This window comes from Artibeus jamaicensis, unplaced genomic scaffold (genome assembly GCF_021234435.1).
Source record: "Artibeus jamaicensis isolate MK-2021 breed Jamaican fruit bat unplaced genomic scaffold, CSHL_Jam_final contig_497, whole genome shotgun sequence".
Lineage (NCBI taxonomy): Eukaryota > Metazoa > Chordata > Mammalia > Chiroptera > Phyllostomidae > Artibeus > Artibeus jamaicensis.
In genome coordinates, this window is record NW_026521863.1 from 5,953,917 (window position 1) to 5,967,470 (window position 13,554).

At 49.6% G+C, this 13,554-nt stretch overlaps 1 protein-coding gene across 5 annotated transcripts in view; it reads right to left on the minus strand.

The window, feature by feature from the left end:
• Positions 1–1,979: 1,979 nt before the first annotated feature.
• TULP4 (TUB like protein 4) overlaps positions 1,980–13,554 on the minus strand; it is a 205,876-nt gene continuing 194,301 nt past the window's right edge. For 4 of the 5 annotated variants that reach the window (XM_053668691.1, XM_037126218.2, XM_053668692.1 and 1 more), the window contains 3 exons: positions 13,296–13,439; positions 8,263–10,760; positions 1,980–6,775 (listed from right to left, as the gene is read on the minus strand). In XM_053668691.1, the coding sequence (XP_053524666.1) occupies positions 6,659–6,775; positions 8,263–10,760; positions 13,296–13,439 (2,759 nt within the window). In that variant the 3' untranslated portion in view covers positions 1,980–6,658. The remainder of the gene's footprint in view (positions 6,776–8,262; positions 10,761–13,295; positions 13,440–13,554) is intronic. The other variant, XM_037126219.2, reaches the window with a different exon arrangement.

A 13,554-nucleotide genomic window follows, 5' to 3' on the forward strand; every position in this document is an offset into this window, starting at 1 on the left:
CAAAGTGGTGTCAGGACCACCCTAGGTTTCTGCCTTTTGGAGAAGGGTGGGGACAGTGAGCTGAAGGCCCCCCACCCCCTAACAGTTGAAGGTGGCTGGTGCAACTGAGTTACTTCATTAGCAGTTTGAACACTACCATGCACCTGCCGATATCATCCAATGCCCCCACCCGCCCTTCACCTTTTTTGGGGGCGAGGGAGCTACAGTTGCACATGCAGCGAACATGGGCTCAGAAAGGGGCTGCACAGAACAAGAGCAGGGAACCCCGAACAAGGAAAGCGTGAGGGATGAGGTGCAACTATTCCCCTTAGCTGACACCCAGCTTCCCGCTGCGGTCCTGCTGCTCCACGCTGCTGCAGCTTGTGTTGGGAGCATTAACAGGAGCTTTAAGTAAATTTAGAAAATGAGCCCATGGTTCACATGGATGGCTTCAGTCTTTAGTGAGTTGGGCAACTGTTTCTAAAATACGCAGAGAAACAAATCTGTGGACCTGCTTCTTGGCAGCACTTGGGTAACAGACTGGGAGCCACAGGCTCGTTCTTTTGACAGCTCAAGAACCAGGGCTCTCAGCTGCATGGAGGGCGAGCTCACCTGCTGCCCACGAGGGCAGCCCACCTCGATGCTGCCTTTCTCAGAAGATGACTAAGTGTAAGCTCATAGCTCCTTATAGGCAAATATCGTTATGCAACACCAGACTGAGAAGCTGGGAATAAACTAGGTCTGTTCATTAATGTGACCCAGAAATCTTAGATTCTATTTCAGATCGTTTTTCTGTCTGTGGAATCCAGAAATCACTTCAGTATCTCCACGCTTCAATTTTCTCCTGGAAATTGAAAGGAAGGAAAAGGTACCCACTACCTAATGGAGCTTGGAGATTTAGCAGTGTGCTCTTGGATAATTGCAACACAGTCTCCAAGAGGCAGGCATTTCTCTCCTACAGTGAGTTTTGGGGTGAGGGTATAGGAGCTAAACAGATTCTCTTAATGCTACCAGGAGAAGAATACTGAACACTAGAATAAAAAGAGCACGTATCCTTTTCAAAAGAAGTTTGTAGAAGGAAAGGGATTTGCTAAGTTTTCTTCCCAGGGCTTTAAAAACAAATCTCTTCTGAAGATGCTGACTCGCACTGAATGAATGGCCCCAAAGCTGACCATGGGGCTGGTGGGCAGTGATCCTAGACATGGCTCCTTAGTCCCAGCCTGCCTTTAAGGCATTGGTCCCTTGCTTTTGGTGGGAGGAGAGAAGTGGGGATGTATTTTCCACAAGGTTTACTCACTACCTGGTGTGAGTGATAAAGATACAATGAATATTGACTTGAAGTTCACAAACTTTCATTAGATATGTTTTGATTCTTACACAAAATTCAGGTCAGGTAACCTTGCATGACTGCTACTATTGACAGCACAGATTTATAGTCCTATGACTAAAACTTAATGCGTGCTTAGAATTCGAGTGTTGATAGTGGTATGTAGTTGTCCCCCAAAGCTGAGTGACCGCATGTCTGGCACCTCTGAGAACAGCAAGGGGACAGTTCTGTAGAGGGCACGAGGCCGTGTTTCGTGGTGGGCCTCCCGTGACCCCCAGCCTGACTCCCTCCCCTGGGCAGAGTGAGGTGGGGCACTGAGACTCATCAGTAATAACAACAATTAACAGTTGTATCAGCACTTACAGACCACGGTTTAGTAAGTGTGCTACAAAGTAGCAAAGAAGGTGTCGGTGTATTCGGCACCTCTGATTGTGCAGGTGCTAGACCGGCTGCATCCTGAATGGGTGGTCCTCTTACAAAAGCGTGGAAAAAACAAACACAAGCTCCAATCAACTCATCAGTGAGAGAGCCCAACCCCTGACCTCCCAAAAAGAGCAGCAATGATAAGAATCTCAGGGTATCAGCCACTGGCAGTAACCCAGGGATCAAAGAGGCAACTGGGGGGTGGGTCATACCAATGGAGACTGGTGATTTCTGCACACAAGCAACTGGATTTTTTTTGATCTGCAAAATTTTATTAAGCAATAGCTGGACAATTCTTACAATTTCAAATCATCAAGAAAAAAAGATTAATCCATTTCAATAATAAAGACAGAAAAGAACTTGGACAAACCGCACCATGTTAAATGCAAACCATGAATGCCTTCTAGAACATCTCCCTCACAGTCTAACACACAAAATACATAAGAAGAGAGGCAATTTGGGGTGAGCTCATTAGAAAGCAACTGGGCACCTCAACAGATCTTGCTTGGAAAGTAAAACAGGGAGGGATGCGAACTGATGGACCGAAAGGAACCAGCCGGCACGAGCAGGCAGCACGCCGTCCCAGCGTCTGGACGAGAAGGGGCTGGTGGTCTGGCTGGTCTGGGGCCTGCGCCCTGCACTGTGCACTCACAGTTAAAAAAACTAAGGAGAAAAAAATGGGCAGTAGTGAGAAACTCAGCAATTATGTCCAAATGTGCAGTGCCAAAATAATGCGTTCATAAACAAATGCCAAACCAACACCCTTTGGTAAATAATGTAGTGCCTTTTCCAGTCAAATGCACAGCCCATGCTTTTCTGCAACACCAAAGAAAACATTTTATCTACAATAAATGAGATCTTAGAACCCTACCCCTCCCCTTTAAAATAACTTGTAAACAGAAAATATAGGTACAAGTAAAGTTACAAGAAAACTGCACAAAGCCAAAGAAATGAAATCAAAATAAGCTACAACCCTTCAGAGTTTTATCAGCTGGAGATAGAAAATACACAAATGATGAAGTTTTGAATTGTGTTCTAGTACAAAATCTCAAGAACTCAACATTTTTGACACATTTGTCTCAACTAACTTTGTTCACAACCGCGGACTGGGCCAAGTGACAGACGGGCCGCACGAGGACACAGGGCTCCCTCCCAGGACCCCCACTCGAGGGCAGCCCAGCACCGCAGTGCACGCCCACGTGTCCCAGGTGCCTCGGCCCGCACTCCTGGTCTTTCCTCAACCCGCTCTGTGCTCTCCGGGCAGCTCCTCTGACTTCTCTGGAATTGGTGCTTTTGTGTAATCTTTTGAAAACAAACACAATTCCAGATGCATCTTTCTGGAGGTGAATCTTCTAAAGATACTGTTTTTAATGCCCTGACTTACATTCAGTAGATAGCTCATTAACACAGGAAAAGAAACATTTCTCGAGGAGAAGGCCAGGTTTTGAAACACACTTCTGAGTGTGCACAGTGGAGGGAGGAACTGGACAGGAGTTTAGAAACCATCCAGGCTGCCCCTTCCTCTCATAAGATGGACAGAGGGAGGCCCCCGGTCGCCCTCCAACTCTGCAGGGGGCAGGCTTGATCCTGGGTCTGCCGACTTCCTGCTCTGACGGCAGGACCAGTGTACACCTGCCTGCACGTCCTCGTGGGACACTCGACCAGGGCACAATGGCCTCGGATGCAGAACGCTGACCTGCACGGCCCTGAACCGGACTGCCAGCAGCACCGCGGGACCTCTGCTTCCTTCCCACCGGTTTTTCCGGAACAGAGAGTCAGTGGAGGGCGTGTATTCAAATCCGTTCCTTTGGTTTCATAAAGTTACAGTTAAAACAAATTTAAAATTGATTTTTATGTTTGTTAATATACTGCTTCCCTCAAATAGGCATGGAGTTTTCATGTAGTTGACTGTTTACTGGGCTCCTATTTTTAAATGTAGGGATTCAATGAGGTTTCTTACTATTCATAAATTGCTGTTAATGAACATAAAACATGTAGAATTCTGCTGCTGAAAGTACTGACTTTAATAATATTTAACAAATTGAGACTGAAAACAACCTGTAAAACAAGCACAGGCATCACCGTCACCTCTGGAATTACCTGCTCCTCGGGGCGGCTGCTCACTCAGAGGCTCACTCGCGTGTGCAAAGCATCCAAGATGGAGGCCTCTGTCTCCGGGTGGGGAGAATGCTTGTTGGGCAGTGGGCTAAGAACTTAGTAAGTTTAATTAATTAGTTGTTAAAAACACTCATATTTTCTTCTCACATGTATTTGTAGTAGCACTAATTCCAAGGATTTCCCTCAATTTTGTTCTTAGTAAGTTCCAAAAAGTATACCCTTTCATGGTCTTTTTATCTCAAAAACCAATCAGAATTTTATTTATTTAAACTTTTAAATGTATTTTTTGTTTTTTTTTTTAAGATTTTTTAAATTTACTTTTAGAAAGAGGGGAAAGGAAGGAGAAAGAGAGGGGGAGAAACATCAGTGTGTGATTGCCTCTCACACACCCCCTACTGGGGACCTGACCTGCAACCCAGGCATGTGCCCTGACTGAGAATCGAACTGGTGACCCTTTGGTCCACAGGCCAGCACTCAATCAACCGAGCTATACCAGCCAGGGCCCAATCAGAATTTTAAAAACTGAAACTTATCACTAATAATTCCTTCTCTTGTTAGTCTCATTCTAATAAGTCTCTCATTTCATATCACCTTTTATTTTTAATTAAAAATAAAATACTCAAAAGTAGGGAAAATATTTTAGGATATATTATCTCAGAAATCTTCTTTGTATATAATCAATACCATAAAAAAAGCAAAATGCAAAACAGAAAAATCCCAATAAACCCAGAAAAAAATTTTCCCAATCAGAAAAGGTTATAAACAGTCCAGAAAAAGAAAACCCACAAAAAACCAAACCAAAAAAAAAGGCCCTATTGTATCCTCTTTATCTCTTGCAGCAAAATATACTGCTACCCAGTAAATCATTACAAGCAAACTATTTTCCTAAATAAATAATAGCATGGGTATAACTCACCAGTACATAGTAACAAAGAAATTCCTAAGAACACTATTAAAGCAAGATAAATAATTTTCTCTTGGACAGTAAAACAGAGAATTGCATTTAAATTATTTTAGAAATAGGCTATAATCATATTGCACAACTAATAGTAACCACTGAAACATCATTTCAAACTACAAAAACTCACATAAAAGAATTATTTAAATCTGAATGCATCACTACATTCTTTTTGGAAGAATTTACCCACCAAGAACCAGGTCCACTACTCTGGTCTGTAAGATGGGAACTCTGGCCCCAGCTGGGCGATGCCCTCAGCCTAACTGAATCCTCCTCCTTGGTTCTTTGTGGGCCAGAGAGAATGTGATAGACAGCAGACTGATCTGGGAAAAGAGTGAAACAGTTTCTCCTCTAATTTTTAAACCAAAACAGGGACTTAAAAAATACTTTTAAAAAATTAAAAAATATTTTAAAGTCAAAGTAGGGAATTAGAAGAATTTTTTGAAATGATTTTCTGTAGTATTTTCCATTTTCCTGTTTTCAAACAAAACCCCAACTTAGGGTAGCTCTTGTGCTCCTGCCCTACACAACGTCACACTGAACAACTAAAAACAGTGACCTGGGTCGAGATAACCTCAGTGGGTTTTTTTGCAATTTACCAACAGTAGTCAGCCAACTACCATAACACTGTGACCTTAACCTTGCTGTCCCAGTGGTTCACCTCTTAGTAAACAGTCCACACAGCTAACAAGCGACTGCTTCCTAGGGAAGACAGTGGGACTTCTGTGAAGGGGTTTACTGTGACGAATGCGCAAGATTTTTTGCTTACATTTCTAATTTCTTGAAAACCTTTCTGGTCAACTGAATTTTAATGTAGCTGAGAACACGAAAGACAGCTTCCCAAGTGGCACCATTAGTGTTTCTAGAAGTGTAGGGCAGTGTGGTCTGATGGGAAGGACAATGTCTGTAGTCACGTTTCCAGATCCAGCGATAAAAGGGAAAAGAGATAAACACCACTTCTCAGCAAGCAGCCCCCAGTGACTCACCGTGGCTCTCACTGAGAAAGCTGCCGCCCCGCCCACGCTGGGACCGTCCCGTCCGTGTCCTGCCTTCTCCAGTCAGACAGGCGTGCCAAACCTGTGGGGTTCTGACGTGTGATGAAACTAGTGGAGTCTTCAGTGTAAACATCCTCCAGAGAGGAGCGTAGCCCTTGTACACGTGCGGGGATTCGTCCTCTCCCACCGTCCCTTCCTTTCCCTCCCCCACACCATCAGGAGCACATCCACACCCGGTAACGGCACCCCCATAAAAAGCCTACTTTTACTAGTCAAACAGTGCATTTGCCAAACTACCTTTCATTAACCAAGTCACCTTTGGGGGAGTGACATGATATGTGTGAATTAAATGCTGGCCCCCAAGAGAACCTGTACCTTTAGAATTTTTGGTTGTGTTTTTTAAAAAGTTTTTCGTTTTTACACTAGGGATGTTGTGGGGAATGAAAGGAATGCACACTCCTTGCATCTGAGAGAACAGCGGACTACATAAGGCAGCCTGTCTTCCTGCTGGGGGCCCCGGTCCGGAGCTGGCAGAAGCCAGCCCAGTGGGAAGTGACCACAGGCGATTACATTTCTAAAAAAACACCAGGTGCCTGGCCCCTTTGCTTCCATATACCACTCTCCTGTATTGTTTTGCTTGATTAAAAAGGAAAAAGAAAGACAATAAGGAATAATAAAAGCCCAAAGAAATGACAACACTAAAGGTCAGTGCCCTCCCCTGAGCCTGACAGACTTTTCCAGTTGGCTCTTGTCTTCTGGCCCCCCAGGCACCCGCGCCCCATGTGGGCTCCTCCAGCATCTGGACGCAACCTCTCCAAAAAGGGTCCTTTGTCTTACGCTGCACCGTGAGCTGTCTCCTCACTTGAGGCGCTGAGTGACGTTGGCCAGGGCGACCGCGAAGGCCTGCACAGCTGAGAAGGGGTACTGGAAGTCCAGGATGTACGCATTGCCGTCGATCCTTCCAAACTGCATCACCTGAGGAGGGGGCAGGGATGGAAGCAGAAAGCAGAGACATTAAGGAGAGCACGCGGGACAGGGCGGCCGGCCGGGGCTGCATGGCTCCCGACAGAGGCAGACGTCATAGTCTGCGAGGCACTTGTGCCAACAAAGTGACTGTGGGGGCTTCTGCATCTGAGTCTGAGTCTGTCAGGAACCAAGGAACAGAGAACATGTCAAAGAACACGGTGGGGAAGGTGACGAGCAAAATTCAGGGTGTGAGAAGCTCCACCGCTGAAATGAAGTGGTTTCCTCGCAAAGAAAAAGACAGGAGAAAGTAGAAAAAAGAATCTATAGCTGAAAGAGGCTTAAGAGAAATACCAACTGTCACTGCCCGAAGTTACTGCTGAGACAGAGGACCTAGCAAACCTCCTTCCACTGTGCTCACCTCCCCAGCCTGCACTCCTCTGTCTTTTTGGGACTTACAGGGACCCCCACATAACTGCAACGTATATTACATATATAAATTTGCTTGTGATCTTTAAAAAAAGCTCAGTGATTTTTAGACAGAGAGAGGGAAGGAGGAAGAGAAACATTAATTGGTTGCCTCCTGTACATGCCCTGACCATGGATCAAACCTGCAACCTAGTTATGTGCCCTGACCTGGAATCAAACCAGCAACCTTTCAGTGTGCAGGATGATGCCCCGGCCAACTGAGCCACAGGCCAGGGTCACACAAATACTGAACTCTGCTACTATAGGGTGAAAGCAGCCACGGAGAGTACATAAGTGGATGGGTGTGGCTGTGTCACAATAGTACTTGATGAAAAGAGGAAGCAGTCCAGCCTGTGGACCAGTCTGCTGAGCATATAGCAGGTGCTCAATAAATACTTGCCATATGAATGAATGAAAATGAGATTTAAATATGAGAGGTGAAGGGAATTCCCGGGGTAGGGGAGATGGGCAGTCCCCGAGGACCGGCTCCACAGCAGGGCTACTAAGCAACTCAGGTGGAGCGGGAGGGACTGACCAATGACCCACAGTGTCTAACCGCCAAGAGGAGGTTTACATGCTGCCACAGTACGAGGGAGTGACTTACCAATAAACACACAGAGAAATGAGCAAACACAACTGGGTGATTATTACACCTAGGGAATCCCCACAGAATAAATATAAATAAATAAAAATAGCTTTCACAGGGAAAGGCTAGACAAAAAAAGGAACGTAATTAAACCCTGCCCTGTGGCTCAGCTGGAGCGTACTCACTGGCACGACAAGGTAACCAGTGACTACTGGTAAAACTTAGAGAAGTGGGAAGGCGGTAAGAGTTCACGCTCGTGGCATCCCCAGTTAGCCTGGCCCCATCTACAAAGATCAGTTGTTTTCCACATTTCCCAGGTGGCCTTTGGAAAATGCTCCTCCTCAAAGGCCAAAGCACTGAGACCCTTCACGTGGTTTGAAAAACCCACAGAGACCTGCTGAAGACCTGGAAGTCCGATTATGGCCAGGCCCTGGGACACCCTTACCTGCCGCCCCTCCAGCTCGATCTGGAAGTTCTTGGCTGACTCTTGGGTCACACGCCCCCCGAAGTCCAGCTGGTACACCTGGGTAGCTTCATTCCAGAGAGGCTGCTTGTTGGCCATGACGTACACAAAGCCCTGGCTGCCCAGCCGCCCGTCCTCCCTCTCGCTGGCTTTCCGGCACTTGAACTCCTCCAGCTCGCTGGCCGTCCGCAGGCTCCTCTTGCTCTTCCAGCCCTTCTTGCTGCCCTGGCTCTGGTTCATCAGCTCATCCCCGCTGATGAACAGCTCCGGCTCGCTCTCTGAGCTGTCCTGGAACTCGTTTGTCTTATTCAACTTCTTTGACTTCAGCTGGTCTTTCTGACTCTTCGCTTTCTTCTTCTCTCTTCCCAGGCGGGGGCTGGAGATCAGGGAATTAAAGTCACTCAGAGTCCGAGCCTCTTTCTTCATCCTGCCCTCAGTGATGGCCTGGACGTTTCCTTCTTCTGCCCGGCTATCCAGGCGCTTCCGGTTCTTCTTCCCGAATTTCTCCGTCCGCTGTGGAACGGGGCTTTCTGTCAGGGAGAGAACCTCCTGGAAATTGTCTGTGGTCTCTACCATCACCTCTGCCCCCAAATGGCTTTGGAGGTCAGAGGGTGTTGGAGACACGAGGGGCTTCTCCACGAGCAAGTGTGCCTTGGGGGGGAGAGCACCCTGGGGATTCTGCATGGGTGGGCACGTGCTGTAGGAATTCCAGGGGTGCAAGGCGATGGATGGCAGCTGTAAACTTGAGCAAGTGCTGCTTCCAGGATACATGGGTGGCAAGGTGCAGTAGGACAGGCTGGACGGGTAGGCCGGCTGCAGGACCAGAGTGGGCTCCTGTTGCGCAAACCGTGTGGGAGACAGGGTGCCTTTCGGGGAGCAGGGAGCCTGCACTCCTGGCAAAGGAGGGTTGGTATAGCTTCCAGGATATGGCACTCCCACCCCATAGCCTGTCTGGAAAGTGGCAGTAGGGCTGGTGGGAGACTTAGGGGAGACAAAGGGCACTCGGGACACATCCAGGTGCTGGCTCTGACCTACCACCAGAGGGGACAGTTTCAGTGAGTTGGACACTCCAGATTGTCCTGTCCTTTCCTGAGGCACCCAAATGTCTTCCCCCAGCACAGCATCCCAATGGTAAGGGGGTGGCCGTTTCATAGCCACAGTGGCTTCAGGCAGCACAGGGTGCCTCAGGGGCTTCTCCACTGGTGAGTGCTGGGCTAGCACCTCGTCCTCAGTGAAGGCTGAGTTGACATAGTCAGTGCGCTCGCGGGTGCCATCGGGTGGGCTCAGGAGGCTGTAGGACGACTGGGACTGTGAAGCCAGCGGGGAGGTGCCGGCTGTGTGTGCAGCCCCTGCGCCTGGCTCAGGCCGCCCCACTGCACCCCCACCACTGCACTGGCTACAGGTGTAGAGGGTGGCCTGGGATCGCACGGGGAACTGCGCTGTGCCCTTGGGTTTGGCCAGGTGCTGTAAGGGTGGGTGCTGTGGCAAGGCCCGTGGGGGCTCAGCTGGAGCTGCAGCCTTCAGCACAACATCACGATTATTCCTGCGCAGCGTGGCATGGATGAGGCTGCTATCCAGCCGCTGTGCTGCCACTCGGCCCGGGACAAGCGGGCCAGCCAAGTCAGGATACGGGGGTGGGTCTCCAGCGGGGATGGAGTAACGCGGGACCGTCAGACGGTTCAGGGTGGCACTGGTGCAGGGCTGGGGCACCTTCTTCTCTGTGGCGGTGAGCCTCAAGGTGGCTGAGCTGCCAGGTCCAGGGAGTGTGTAGGTATTCTTCGAGCACAGCATCCGTGTGCGGGGCCGGCATACCTCCTCCACATTGCCACTGCTGTCGAAGGTGGTGATCCTCTCGTAGCCCAAGGGCGGCTGGTAATGCACCGCGGTGGGGTACAGTGAGAAGTCGCCCTTCTTTAAGCAAACGTCCACAGGGGGCTGCGGGGGTGGTGGCGCTGCAGTGGTGGGGGCAGCAGGGATGGTTCCTGGGTAGGGAGGTGGGGGGTTCAACTTGGCCACCTGGATCTCCTGGGGAGCACCGAATACCACGGCATCCCCCTCGGCAGTCAGCTGCGTGGGCCGCAGCATCTTGGCTGGCTTCTGCAGGTGCTCATGCTCACGGTCTCCCAGCTCCACCACTGACAGCGAAACTGCCCCCTGCATGGGTGGCGGCAGGGACAGCTGCGGGGTGCTTGGCACCATTCGGCCCATCTCCACTCCACCAAAGATCACCTGTCCAGGGCTAGAGTAGCGGTTGGAGACTGGGTACTGGCTGGCATTCTCACTCGTGTGCTCAGCTGCACCCACGGTGGTGGTCTGATTGGTCAGGACGTCCAGCTGCACGTTTTGATTGGCCAGCAAGGACTGAACCAGGCCGATGCTCTGCGTGGGGGACATAGCCTGTGCGGAGCTGTGGATGGGTGCGATAGGGATGTTCACGGTACAGGGTGGGTTGTTCTCAGGCACGCCAGATGCTCCTGTCACTGGAAGTGAGAAAAACAAGCTGCTTAAAAAGTTGTGCCATGAAACTGGGTCTGAATAAGAAATACCTCTCAACTCATCCAGTCTTTTGCATATAAAGTAAAATTGCTATAGATGGAGATGTCTGCTTGGGGAGAGTTGGACGGTTTACACAAGTTACAGAAGGCTTCTCTGGTGTTTCTAGAAGGGCATCCAGGCAATTGGTGGGTCTTGCAGGGCACCCCGCCAGCTGCCCCTTAACCAGGGGCATTCATTGTCAGGGCTTTCCAATGAACACACTTGAGCCTTCTCATTTTGGTACCATGTGCTCAAACATGTGCTGTGGCAGACACTTAATTGTTTAAAGACGGTTTTTACTCATGATATCCTGAGTAGGTTTATCCACGGTAATGTTGGTCACTGTGGGATGTGACTGCAGCAGACTGCATACTTGTATCTAATAATCCTATGTAAATTAAGTTCCTATAAATAGAACCAAGTCAAATGGAGTGAAGAAACCAATGAAAAGGATCCTTAGGAAATCTGCAGATTAGGGGAAAGCTTATTTCCTAATTTATCTGTTTTCAGCATTGCGAACAGTATGTAAGGTGGAGCCACACTAAATGAAAGCCTGTGAACACATTTTGTCTGCATGTGGCGGGACCTTAGCACACACTTGAACAATGACCTGCACACACTGGCAAGTGCTCAGCCCCTATTCTGTGCTGCCCTAAGTGCCCATCGAGCAACTTGCTCACCTGGGCCTGAGTACTGTGTGGCGAGTACTGAGAAGAAAATAGGAATTAACAGGGTAATTATAAAGACTGAATGACCTTTCACCAGAACTACAGAATGAGGCCACCTGGTTCATCAAAAGCTGAGCCCACCCTTGCTGCCTGTAAGAGATGCCCCCCTGTGCCCCGGTGCACTAGTGAGGTGTACTCCCACCTGGCTGCATGAGTCTGGGCCCCGTCTCAAGTTTTCTACTGTCCCTGTTCAGACCCCTCTTCCCGACCTTCTCTTCCTGGGAGGGCAGGCATCGTCCCTGCTATAGGACAGTCTCTTTGCTGTATTGCCAGCATTAAGTGTAAGTCCTGGGACAAAGTGTAGCCTCCTCTCCCTGGGACCACAGGCAGGAATGACAGCGGAAGGCACGGCAGAGCATTAGAGAGCAGGGAGGGTGTGCAGGGGACCATGTAAGAGAGACCTCCACATTCAAGATGCTGAAGCAGCAGGGGACCAGCAATAAAGCTCAGGTGGGCAGGGTTCCGCCCCACTGCAGGTTTGTGTGGTTGCAAACTTCTCGCAGGACAGATCATTTAACAGGTAAAAACCTGGGCTGAGAAAAGGTAAGCCACTTCCCCAAGCTCAGAGCCTAAATGGGGTGCATGTCCCTCCCTGTCCCATTGCAAGACCACAGGTCCTCAGACAAAGGAGGCTCCTCTGGCTCAGAAGCCAGAGCTTCTCAGAACCTTGCCTGGGTGGGAGCTGAGGAGTCTCTCCAGTATTTATAACACTGAAGGTGGACTTCCTCGAGAATAGTTATGGACAGGTACCTGGCAGACTAATTACAAATTCTAATCTATTAATCACAATAGATTAGAATCAACTACAAATCACTACAGATATTTGAAAATTTTGTAGCCTGGGATTTTAAAAACGTGTGCCAGATTTTACCTTTAACTCAGACCAGGCTTCCATACACTAAGGCACATACTTCACGCTGGGAAGTATTTACATGTACAGGTTTTTAGCCTGAAGACACTGGGCTCTGTGGGCACCACGGGATCATTCAAGTGATGAGGGCTAGCCCGGGGCTGACAGGGCCGGGGTGTGGTTCTGATGTGATCTAGTCCCAACAGCCCCGACCTCTCGGGGCCTGTGCAGGGCTAGGAGGGCTGCCGTGTGGGCGGAACAGATGGTGCAAGCGCTCTGTGAACGTGAGGCACGCGGCCACTTAGTCTTCCCCCAATGACTGATGGCACATGACCTTTCTCCGGTGTCATGTGCCACATCCAGCAACCTCACTGAGAAGTCACACCTTCCCCAAACAGAGGCAGCAGGCACAGGCTGGCATACTGTAACCCCACTGGAGGTCGTCCAGGAGATGAGACCGCCACCCGCTGATCTGAGAGCTGGGTCCAGGCAACTACAGGCTCCCCACCCCTGCCCCCAGAACGTGCATTCTCTTTGCCCTTCCCACGCCTAGAAGCTACTCTAAGGATACAGCCTTGAGATAGCAATGTGGCTTTGAGACTATCTGGATGGTGTATGTGACTGATCCCAGTTAGGGCCTCCACGCAAACTTGCAAGGTTATGGCAGTGGGTGTGGAAACCCCCCAGCCTTACGGCCGCCCTAATAAGCCCTGTCGGCTCCTTGCTCACTGCGGCTGCCACCTATCCGTCGGGAGGAGCCCGACTCTTTGGTCTCTCCCCGCCATTTTCGGATTTCTCTTGGGAAGCTCCCAAAGGGGCTGTGAAGCAACAACCACTCTGTCCCCTGTCACAACCCACTAAGAGAAGGCTCATGACAAACCAGGTAACACGTGTGAACACACCTGGTAAGTCGTCTTCATCTTCGCTGAACACATTCGGGTTGAAAACAGGTAAGTTCACGTAGTCCATGGAAACCTTCCGAACCTCTGGGAGATAAATGGTCATCTGCCGTGGCTGTAGGTGCAGGAGGCTGGTTTTGTAGATCACTGGCAGGAGGAGGAGGGACAGTCAGCAGAGATGGGAGGACGAGAGCCAAGGAGTCACCAGGATCCCAGCGGGAGAAAGGGGCGGCAGATTCCCGGCTTCGAGAGCACGGGCGTG